The sequence below is a fragment of the Phyllobates terribilis genome, unplaced genomic scaffold, assembly GCF_046119375.1.
Source record: "Phyllobates terribilis strain yellow unplaced genomic scaffold, ASM4611937v1 Scaffold_11__3_contigs__length_659146591, whole genome shotgun sequence".
Taxonomy (NCBI): Eukaryota; Metazoa; Chordata; class Amphibia; order Anura; family Dendrobatidae; genus Phyllobates; species Phyllobates terribilis.
In genome coordinates, this window is record NW_027362771.1 from 129,073,266 (window position 1) to 129,085,509 (window position 12,244).

General features: G+C 40.2%; 1 protein-coding gene across 1 annotated transcript in view; it reads left to right on the top strand.

The window, feature by feature from the left end:
- OTOGL (otogelin like) overlaps nucleotides 1-12,244 on the top strand; it is a 346,660-nt gene that overhangs the window by 130,350 nt on the left and 204,066 nt on the right. Inside the window, exons 23-24 of the mRNA XM_073651595.1 lie at nucleotides 11,825-11,987; nucleotides 12,079-12,186. Of these exons, the coding sequence (XP_073507696.1) occupies nucleotides 11,825-11,987; nucleotides 12,079-12,186 (271 nt within the window). The remainder of the gene's footprint in view (nucleotides 1-11,824; nucleotides 11,988-12,078; nucleotides 12,187-12,244) is intronic.

The window sequence follows — 12,244 nt, forward strand, 5'->3', positions numbered from 1 at the left end:
CTCCTGCATGCGTGCATCCCTTTCTATGGCAGGAAAAATTTCTGCAAATTTACTTTTGTACCGGGGATCTAACAGTGTGGCAACCCAGTAGTCAGGATTATTTCTAATTCTCACAATTCGAGGGTCATGTTGCAGGTAGTGCAGCAAGAAGGCACTCATGTGTGTTGCGCATCCAGGAGCACCAAGTCCCTGTTGTGTTGGTGGCGAGGTAACAATCATGCTTCCTTCCTCTGTCCTCTCCCCCCAACCTCGCACAACAGAAATGTGATCAAGGTCTCCCTCATCTGATGAGTCTTCCATCAGTTCGTCCTCCACTTCTTCCTGGGCTCCTGCACCTTCCTCACTAGTTTGGCTGCTACCATGCGCCCTGGTAAAACCATCTCCCCCACCCTCACATGCCTGCCGCCTTGGTGCTGCCGACCGTCTGGACCTTGCAGATGTTAGCCCTTCCGCATACAACTCCTCCTCCTCTACTTCCTCCACCTCCTCTTGTGCCACCACCTGACTCCGAATTCTGTTTAACATGTGCTCCAGCATGTAAATCACCGGAATAGTCATGCTGATAATGGCATCGTCAGCATTAAACATCTTCGTCGCCATTTCAAAACTGTGCAGAAGGGTGCATAGGTCCCTGATCTAGGCACATCGCATTTTAGCCGGTGAAGTGGCAGGCCCAATGACTTCTGTAGAGATGTAAGTCGCTGAGCTGCGGGATGCGAACGGCGGAAGTGAGCACACAGCGACCGTGCCCTCTGCAGAAGGCCATCTAGTCTGGGATAGTGGGCTAAAAATTGCTGGACAACCAGGTTCAACACGTGAGCCATACAAGGCACGTGTGTGACATTGCCCCGGCGATTGGACTAATAGAGAAAGTCCCACACACTGCTAGAAGGCCAAATATTTTTTCAGAGCTAGATGCAGACAAAAAATTATTTTGAATTTGCAACCTGATGGAGGTCAGTATAGATGGACTAATTGAGAAAGTCCCACACACTGCTAGAAGGCCAAATATTTTTTCAGAGCTAGATGCAGAAAAAAATTATGTTCAGTTTGCAACCTGATGGAGGTCAGTATAGATGGACTAATAGAACAAGTCCCACACACAGCTAGAAGCCCAAATAATTTTTCAGAGGTAGATGCAGAAAAAAATTATATTCAGTTTGCAACCTGATGGAGGTCTGTATAGATGGATTAATAGAGCAAGTCCCACACACAGCTAGAAGCCCAATATTTTTTCAGAGGTAGATGCAGAAAAAAAATATATTCAGTTTGCAACCTGATGGAGGTCAGTATAGATGGACTAATAGAGAAAGTCCCACACACTGCTAGAAGGCCAAATATTTTTTCAGAGCTAGATGCAGACAAAAAATTATTTTTAATTTGCAACCTGATGGAGGTCAGTATAGATGGACTAATAGAGAAAGTCCCACACACTGCTAGAAGGCCAAATATTTTTTCAGAGCTAGATGCAGATATAAATTATTTTTAATTTGCAACCTGATGGAGGTCAGTATAGATGGACTAGTAGAGAAAGTCCCACACACTGCTAGAAGGCCAAATATTTTTTCAGAGCTAGATGCAGAAAAAAATTATATTCAGTTTGCAACCTGATGGAGTTCAGTATAGATGGACTAATAGAACAAGTCCCACACACAGCTAGAAGCCCAAATATTTTTTCAGAGGTAGATGCAGAAAAAAATTATATTGAGTTTGCAACCTGATGGAGGTCTGTATAGATGGATTAATAGAACAAGTCCCACACACAGCTAGAAGCCCAATATTTTTTCAGAGGTAGATGCAGAAATAAAATATATTCAGTTTGCAACCTGATGGAGGTCAGTATAGATGGACTAATAGAGAAAGTCCCACACACTGCTAGAAGGCCAAATATTTTTTCAGAGCTAGATGCAGACAAAAAATTATTTTTAATTTGCAACCTGATGGAGGTCAGTATAGATGGACTAATAGAGAAAGTCCCACACACTGCTAGAAGGCCAAATATTTTTTCAGAGCTAGATGCATATATAAATTATTTTTAATTTGCAACCTGATGGAGGTCAGTATAGATGGACTAATAGAGAAAGTCCCACACACTGCTAGAAGGCCAAATATTTTTTCAGAGCTAGATGCAGATAAAAATTATTTTTAATTTGCAACCTGATGGAGGTCAGTATAGATGGACTAATAGAGAAAGTCCCACACACTGCTAGAAGGCCAAATATTTTTTCAGAGCTAGATGCAGAAAAAAATTATATTCAGTTTGCAACCTGATGGAGGTCAGTATAGATGGACTAATAGAACAAGTCCCACACACAGCTAGAAGCCCAAATATTTTTTCAGAGGTAGATGCAGATAAAAATTATTTTTAATTTGCAACCTGATGGAGGTCAGTATAGATGGACTAATAGAGAAAGTCCCACACGCTGCTAGAAGGCCAAATATTTTTTCAGAGCTAGATGCAGAAAAAAATTATATTCAGTTTGCAACCTGATGGAGGTCAGTATAGATGGACTAATAGAACAAGTCCCACACACAGCTAGAAGCCCAAATAATTTTTCAGAGGTAGATGCAGATAAAAATAATTTTTAATTTGCAACCTGATGGAGGTCAGTATAGATGGACTAATAGAGAAAGTCCCACACACTGCTAGAAGGCCAAATATTTTTTCAGAGCTAGATGCAGACAAAAAATTATTTTGAATTTGCAGCGTGATGGAGGTCAGTATAGATGGACTAATAGAACAAGTCCCACACACTGCTAGAAGGCCAAATATTTTTTCAGAGCTAGATGCAGAAAAAAATTATATTCAGCTTGCAACCTGATGGAGGTCAGTATAGATGGACTAATAGAACAAGTCCCACAAACTGCTAGAAGCCCAAATATTTTTTCAGAGCTAGATGCAGAAAAGAATTATATTCAATTTGCAACCTGATGGAGGTCAGTATAGATGGACTAATAGAGAAAGTCCCACACACTGCTAGAAGGCCAAATATTTTTTCAGAGCTAGATGCAGATATAAATTATTTTTAATTTGCAACCTGATGGAGGTCAGTATAGATGGACTAATAGAGAAAGTCCCACACATTGCTAGAAGGCCAAATATTTTTTCAGAGCTAGATGCAGAAAAAAATTATATTCAGTTTGCAACCTGATGGAGGTCAGTATAGATGGACTAATAGAACAAGTCCCACACACAGCTAGAAGGCCAAATATTTTTTCAGAGGTAGATGCAGATAAAAATTATTTTTAATTTGCAGCCTGATGGAGGTCAGTATAGATGGACTAATAGAGAAAGTCCCACACACTGCTAGAAGGCCAAATATTTTTTCAGAGCTAGATGCAGACAAAAAATTATTTTGAATTTGCAACCTGATGGAGGTCAGTATAGATGGACTAATAGAGAAAGTCCCACACACTGCTAGAAGGCCAAATATTTTTTCAGAGCTAGATGCAGAAAAAAATTATATTCAGTTTGCAACCTGATGGAGGTCAGTATAGATGGACTAATAGAGCAAGTCCCACACACAGCTAGAAGCCCAAATATTTTTTCAGAGGTAGATGCAGAAAAAAATTATATTCAGTTTGCAACCTGATGGAGGTCTGTATAGATGGATTAATAGAACAAGTCCCACACACAGCTAGAAGCCCAATATTTTTTCAGAGGTAGATGCAGAAAAAAAATATATTCAGTTTGCAACCTGATGGAGGTCAGTATAGATGGACTAATAGAGAAAGTCCCACACACTGCTAGAAGGCCAAATATTTTTTCAGAGCTAGATGCAGACAAAAAATTATTTTTAATTTGCAACCTGATGGAGGTCAGTATAGATGGACTAACAGAGAAAGTCCCACACACTGCTAGAAGGCCAAATATTTTTTCAGAGCTAGATGCAGATAGAAATTATTTTTAATTTGCAACCTGATGGAGGTCAGTATAGATGGACTAGTAGAGAAATTCCCACACACTGCTAGAAGGCCAAATATTTTTTCAGAGCTAGATGCAGAAAAAAATGATATTCAGTTTGCAACCTGATGGAGTTCAGTATAGATGGACTAATTGAACAAGTCCCACACACAGCTAGAAGCCCAAATATTTTTTCAGAGGTAGATGCAGAAAAAAATTATATTCAGTTTGCAACCTGATGGAGGTCTGTATAGATGGATTAATAGAACATGTCCCACACACAGCTAGAAGCCCAATATTTTTTCAGAGGTAGATGCAGAAAAAAAATATATTCAGTTTGCAACCTGATGGAGGTCAGTATAGATGGACTAATAGAGAAAGTCCCACACACTGCTAGAAGGCCAAATATTTTTTCAGAGCTAGATGCAGACAAAAAATTATTTTTAATTTGCAACCTGATGGAGGTCAGTATAGATGGACTAATAGAGAAAGTCCCACACACTGCTAGAAGGCCAAATATTTTTTCAGAGCTAGATGCAGATATAAATTATTTTTAATTTGCAACCTGATGGAGGTCAGTATAGATGGACTAATAGAGAAAGTCCCACACACTGCCAGAAGGCCAAATATTTTTTCAGAGCTAGATGCAGATAAAAATTATTTTTAATTTGCAACCTGATGGAGGTCAGTATAGATGGACTAATAGAGAAAGTCCCACACACTGCTAGAAGGCCAAATATTTTTTCAGAGCTAGATGCAGAAAAAAATTATATTCAGTTTGCAACCTGATGGAGGTCAGTATAGATGGACTAATAGAACAAGTCCCACACACAGCTAGAAGCCCAAATATTTTTTCAGAGGTAGATGCAGATAAAAAATATTTTTAATTTGCAACCTGATGGAGGTCAGTATAGATGGACTAATAGAGAAAGTCCCACACACTGCTAGAAGGCCAAATATTTTTTCAGAGCTAGATGCAGAAAAAAATTATATTCAGTTTGCAACCTGATGGAGGTCAGTATAGATGGAGTAATAGAACAAGTCCCACACACAGCTAGAAGCCCAAATATTTTTTCAGAGGTAGATGCAGATAAAAATTATTTTTAATTTGCAACCTGATGGAGGTCAGTATAGATGGACTAATAGAGAAAGTCCCACACACTGCTAGAAGGCCAAATATTTTTTCAGAGCTAGATGCAGACAAAAAATTATTTTGAATTTGCAGCGTGATGGAGGTCAGTATAGATGGACTAATAGAACAAGTCCCACACACTGCTAGAAGGCCAAATATTTTTTTAGAGCTAGATGCAGAAAAAAATTATATTCAGTTTGCAACCTGATGGATGTCAGTATAGATGGACTAATAGAACAAGTCCCACACACTGCTAGAAGCCCAAATATTTTTTCAGAGCTAGATGCAGAAAAAAATTATATTCAATTTGCAACCTGATGGAGGTCAGTATAGATGGACTAATGGAATGATGCTATGCCCAAAAGATTTTACTTCACTAGGTGCAGTAAAAAAATTGGTATTCTATACACAGGTGGTATATCTTGCAACACAGATAGGCTACTCCACTGACTAACACACTCTGCAATAGGCCAAAAAGGATTAGCTTTGCTAGATTCAGCCAAATGCTGTGAAAAAAACTTGCACAGCACTGGCACAGACCTGCCTGGCAAAAACTGATAGGAACTGATGTAACCTAGTCCTGAAAAGGACTGCAATTACAATTAGTCTTTACTCCCACAATCTATCTATTTAAGAGCACAGACCTGCCTGATAAAAGTCGTAGGAAATGCTGTAACCTAGTCCTTAAAAGGACTGCAATCACAACTATTCCCTACTCCCAAGCTATCTGTAGATTTGTGCGAAAATTGGCTTGAAATTAACAAGGTATAGCGCACACAGCAACAGCGGTGCCGTCTAACACGCAGCTGCAGCAGTGAGAAAATGGTGGCGACGGGGAAAATGGCTTGGTCTTATAGGGCAAGGACATGTGACATACACTGCCAATGACACATGCCCTTGCTTGTGTGAAAAAAAGCACTTTGCTCCGTGTGTGCGCTGCTGATAGGCTGACAGATTGCACCTCCCCACTGTAAATGCGGGAAAGAGAAAAAAAAATGGAGATCTTCATTATTCCTGCAGAGATCCATCCCCTGCCCCTCCCCCCACCCCGCTGTACACTCAAACTGCGTATTAACATTAATTTTCATCATTACTGAGAAAAAATCCAGTTATGATTTTGGTGCACGAACAGTTATCGAACATAACCTCGAACAGCCGAATTTTTCTCAAATCGTTCGTGTTCGCCGAACGGCTCGAACACCGCCCAAAACAGCTCGAATTTGAGATTGGCGAACAGTTCGAGTCGAACAACGCTCATCTCTACTGAAGAAGTTCCCAGTCTCCTTGCCTCTTCTCTCCCTACTACCTGCACCAGTGACCCTATTCCCTCACATATCCTTCAGTCCCTTTCTCCTGCAGTCACCACTCACCTAACTAAAATATTTAACCTCTCTCTCATCTGGTATCTTTCCCTCCTCCTTCAAACATACCATCATACACCCATTACTTAAAAAACATCCCTAGACCAGAGCTGCACTGCTAAATACAGACCTGTCTCTAATCTCCCCTTCATCTCAACTTGTGGAACTCTTGGTCCTCTCCCATGTGATCCAATATTCTCAGATAATGCTCTTCTTGACCCTTTATAATCAATTTTCCGCTCTTTACACTCTCTTGAAACTGCCCTTACTAAAGTCTCTAACAATCTACTAACAGATAAAGCTAATGATCACTACTACTTGCTGATTCTCCTGGATCTCTCTGCTGTATTCAACACTCTGGATCATGGGCTCAAGTATACTCCTCTCTCTTAGTTCTCCTACTACCTCATGACTGCTCCTTCACTATATCTTTTGCTGGCTCCTCTTCCCCTTACTGTCGGGGTTCCTCAGGGTTCAGTTCTAGGTCCCCTCCTCTTCTCCTTGTATACTACCGCTATTGGATAAACCATCAGTAAATTTGGTTTTCGGTACCATCTATATGCTAATGACACCCAGTTATACACATCGTCGCCTGACATCACCCCTGCATTACTACAAGATACCAGTGATTGTCTTTCCGCTGTCCTCACTCTATCTAAAACTGAATCTGTTAAAAACTCAACTCCTTGTGTTTCCTACCTCTACTAACCTTCCCAAACGCAATATTGCCATTTCCGTGTGTGGTTCTACCATCACTCCCCTGCAACACACCTGGTGTCTTGGGGTTATATTTGACTCAGATCTTTCCTTCACTCCCCACATCTGATCACTTGCTCGATCGTGTCACTGACATCTCAAAAACATCTCTAGAAGTTGGCCTTTTCTTACCGCTGACTATGCAAAAACTCTTACTGTTGCTCTTATTCATCTTCGTCTGGACTATAGCAACTCTCTACTAAAAGGTCTCCCTCTTACTATACTCTCTCCTCTCCAATCTGTCTTGAATGCAGCAGCCAGGATCATATTCCTTTCCAACCGCTACACTGATGCCTCTACCCTGTGCAAGTCGTTGCACTGGGTGCCCATCCGCTAGAGAGTCCAATATAAACTTATCACTGTTAACCACAAAGCTCTTCACATTTCTGCACCACCCTATATCTCTTCCCTCATATCTGTCTATCACCCCACCCATGCCCTCCATTCTGCTAATACCTTAAGACTAACGTCCCCAATAATCTGAACCTACCACTCCCGTTTCCAAGACATCTCACAAGCTACGTCACTTCTCTGGTATGCACTATCCAGGACAATTTGATTAATTCCCAATACCCAGTTTTTAGAGTGCCCTAAAAACGCACTTCTTTAGACTGGCCTATCGCCTCACCTCACTTATGTAACTATTCCAGTTTTGTCCTTCCAAAACTTTATTCCATATCAATACCCTCGTAGCATTTGTTTACACACCCTCCAAGTGTTATGTGAATACCCGATTTATTATATTGATGGCTGAACCATACAAGACAAGCCCTTTTTACTATTTACCCTTTGTGTCTCCCCTATTTCCTCATAGATTGTAAGCTTGCGAGCAGGGCCCTCACTCCTTTTGGTATCTGTTGAGCTATGTGTTATTCTGTAATGTCTTTATGTACAAGTCCCCTCTGTAAAGTAAAGCGCTGCAAAATATGTTGGCGCCATAGAAATAAAAATCATTATTATATTATTTCAGCTGAAAAAGCACAGCATTTACTGTATGAGCGGACACAGCCTTGATTAGAGAGAACGACCGAGTGCAAAGACAGTATATGGGCCCTTGTGCTTCAACTTGTTATAGAGAATGTCATGAGTCTGACTCTAGGAAGTCATGACACACACCAGCCCAGTCTCTACATACAATCACAGTGCACAGCATATGTAGAACCTGATTTTGGACTGCCGATTGTATTGTCTCCTGGAGATAAGCCGCTGGGAGACATGTGTAGGGACGGTATTCTCATGGAACACACAGGAACGCTCAGCCAAACGCACTCAATAGGCCAACAGCCATCTAATGTGTATGGCAGGCTTAAGGCATAGAGTAAGTCCGCAGCTGTCATTTTGTAAGTTATTTATAACATTAAATGTGTTATTCCTAACTTGGCATGTTATCCATTTACTGATCACTGGAGGTCTGGCAGGTAAAACACCCACTGTTGCTGAGAATTAAGCTCAGAAATGCCCTGTTACAATGAGAATGGGCTGTGCATTATCACTGCAGCTAGATTCACTGAAAAAAATTACCCTTACTGAGTACCACATTTTTTTTCTTGATTTCTTTTAGTGTTTCTTAAAGCCATAAAGTTGTCATTTGAAATGACTTTACGTTTGTGCCATGTCTGTGATCTGCTTTTTTTCAACAACATTGAACAACTGAATGAACATCCTCCGAGCCTGGTGATTCCATAATTTTTGCCAGGGGTTGTACTACCGGACATAGCCCAGTGCTCTACACAGCATTACAGAGTCATGTCCTTGGGATCGGTGGGGGATTCTAAGCTGTCACTCACCCAGCAATTAGAAAGTTATTACCTATCCACAGGATAGGGGATAACGGGCCTAGTTGGGAATACCCCTGTGAAATAGATTAGTGCACCTTTTTGATTACAATTAAGCAAAAAGAATTATGTTGTCATAGTCTAGCATCCATTCTAGTTCTCCGTGGCAGCTGGACCAGGTCCATCTTCACTTCTGGGGCCAGTATCCTCAGCCTGAAATCCTTGGCACCTCTTGGCCTAACAAGATGTCACAGGGCTGAATAAGTGGAAGAGGCACTGGGGATTCAGGGCTGGGGATGCCGGAAGCAGAAGTAAAGACTGTCCCGGTCTGTATTCCCAATTGCTGAGTGAGTGACAGCTTACTGCACCACTAAGTGGCATAACTTGAAGCTTGTGGGTCCCAATGCAAAATCTCCAACAGGGCCCCCCCACTTACACAAGTCTTTAATAGTAGTTGTCCATTCATATGGTCAAAGGGAAATTTTGGGCCCCCCTAGTATCCAGGGTCCAGTGAAATTGTATCCCCTGCATCTATTATAGTTACGCCCCTGATGATCCCAATGACAGGGCTCTGAAATGTTGTGTACAGCACTGGGTTATCTGCAGTATCCCCATAGACCAGGGATGTCAAACTCAAACACATAGAGGGCCAAAATGAAAAACTTGGACAAAGTCTCAGGCCAACCAATATACCGTATAATGGGCCCCACATAGTCCTCCATGCAGAGTAATGTGCCCCACAAAGTCCTCCATACAGAATAATGGGCCCCACATAGTCCTCCATACAGAATAATGGCCTCATATAGTCCTCCGTAAAGTATAATGGCCCCACATAGTCCTCCATTCAGTATAATGGGCCCCACAAAGTCCTCCATACAGAATAATTGCCCCACATAGTGGTGGTGATTCTCGTGTCGCGGGCCAAATATAATCACCCTGCAGACCAGATTTGGGAAAACAAACCAACAAAGACCAACAAAAGTTGGAAAACCAGGGTACAAAACTAAGCAACAAAAACCAAAAGAAGACCCTTAAAAAATACCTTTAATAGTTTCTTTTCTAAAAAAGATACTCAATGGTACCTATGGAACAGAGTATACACACAAAAGCAAATATATACTTTGATATACTTCAATTATCATACAAAGGGAGGGATGTAAGACAACGATCCAAAATTGCCCTAGGTCACCCTAGTAGTAGATAATAGCCCACCTAAAGGCCAAGTATTTAGTTCACCCTAAGGGTTCGAATGATGTCCCCACTCATCAGTGGGTATAGCTAAACTCTCCCTATATCCCCATGCACACACAAGTGAAAAATATATAAAAAAAAATAATAAATAAATTGCAAAGCGTCAGATCAAGTAACAAGATGCCAGTCACATACAGTATCAAAAATGGACTAAATGAAAAATAGCCCGTTACACATGGCAATCAACTATACAAAATAGACTTAATCAACTGTCGCCCGCAAGATGCCAATCACATACAGTATCAGAAATGGACTCAATTGAAAATAGCCCATTACACGTATCAATCACATATACAAAAAATGGGCTCAGTAAACTAACGTCCGTTTTTTGAGATATCAGCTAGTACTTATTAAAAATATAGCTTATTTAATTTTTACAACCACCTTGATAGGATATGCTGCATAACTACGGATGCTGGGGCATTAATAATGGACATTTTGTCATGTTTTTCTGAGGATAACTGTTACCTTATTTGATGACGCCTGGGACATTATGAATGATATTTCGTCTCCTTTTTTGATTTTTTTCTGAGGGATTATTACAATTTGAGACATTCATTGATAACCTTCCATTAGTGATCTTTGTTTGGGTCATTTTATTGTGGCCCTATGGTTTATAATATTGATGAGTATTGATGGACATCTCAGAAGAATTATCCTATATTAAGTTTACTCTTGCATTATGTTTATTTATCTATATTTATCCTCTGACATCTTAATTAGTACTTTAAGATTTGAATTTTCTAGTATTTGATTATAATTGATCATTTCTTTCATGATCCCAGGCAACTTGAGGTCCCATAAGCTATATTTTTAATAAGTACTAGCTGATATCTCAAAAAACGGACGTTAGTTTACTGAGCCCATTTTTTGTATATGTGATTGCTACGTGTAACGGGCTATTTTCAATTGAGTCCATTTCTGATACTGTATGTGATTGGCATCTTGCGGGCGACAGTTGATTAAGTCTATTTTGTATAGTTGATTGCCATGTGTAACGGGCTATTTTTCATTTAGTCCATTTTTGATACTGTATGTGACTGGCATCTTGTTACTTGATCTGACGCTTTGCAATTTATTTATTATTTTTTTTTATATATTTTTCACTTGTGTGTGCATGGGGATATAGGGAGAGTTTAGCTATACCCACTGATGAGTGGGGACATCATTCGAACCCTTAGGGTGAACTAAATACTTGGCCTTTAGGTGGGCTATTATCTACTACTAGGGTGACCTAGGGCAATTTTGGATCGTTGTCTTACATCCCTCCCTTTGTATGATAATTGAAGTATATCAAAGTATATATTTGCTTTTGTGTGTATACTCTGTTCCATAGGTACCATTGAGTATCTTTTTTATAAAAGAAACTATTAAAGGTATTTTTTAAGGGTCTTCTTTTGGCTTTTGTTGCTTAGACCAGATTTGGGCCACGGGCCAGAGTTTGACACGTATGCCATAGACAATGAATCAAGCTTTAGTGATCATGCAACGGCCACCTCCTCATTCTGAATGGTCTAGGTGCCATGGAAAACTGGACTGTATGTCGACCAGGGCACCATGAATCTTATTGCCCATTTCTATACACAACTCACTTGTCATATCATATAAAGTGCCATACTTTCTATATGATTATTTTATATTGAAGGTCACACATGTCCAGAAGGAAAGATATATTTCGATTGCAGAAACCCTGTGCTGGGCTTACCATCTGCTGGTGTCAACTGTGAAGTTACATGTGCAAACTTGGCTATGAATTTCACATGTATTCCAACGCCACCCTGTACCAGTGGTTGCATTTGTCCACAAGGGTAAGTAGTAAGGCTAAGAATAGCTATATGCATGTGTAATGTTCTTCGATGCGTATTTATGATTTTCTGTTGTTTTTTTCTATTTTGGTAGCATGGCAGAGCATAAAGGTAAATGCTATGTGCCAGATAGCTGTCCATGTACATGGAAGGATTGGGAATACTTGTCTGGTGAAGTGATATCTACACCATGTTACACATGGTAGGTATAAAATATTGTAATGAAAACAGTCATCTGCACATTATAAGCATTGTTTATA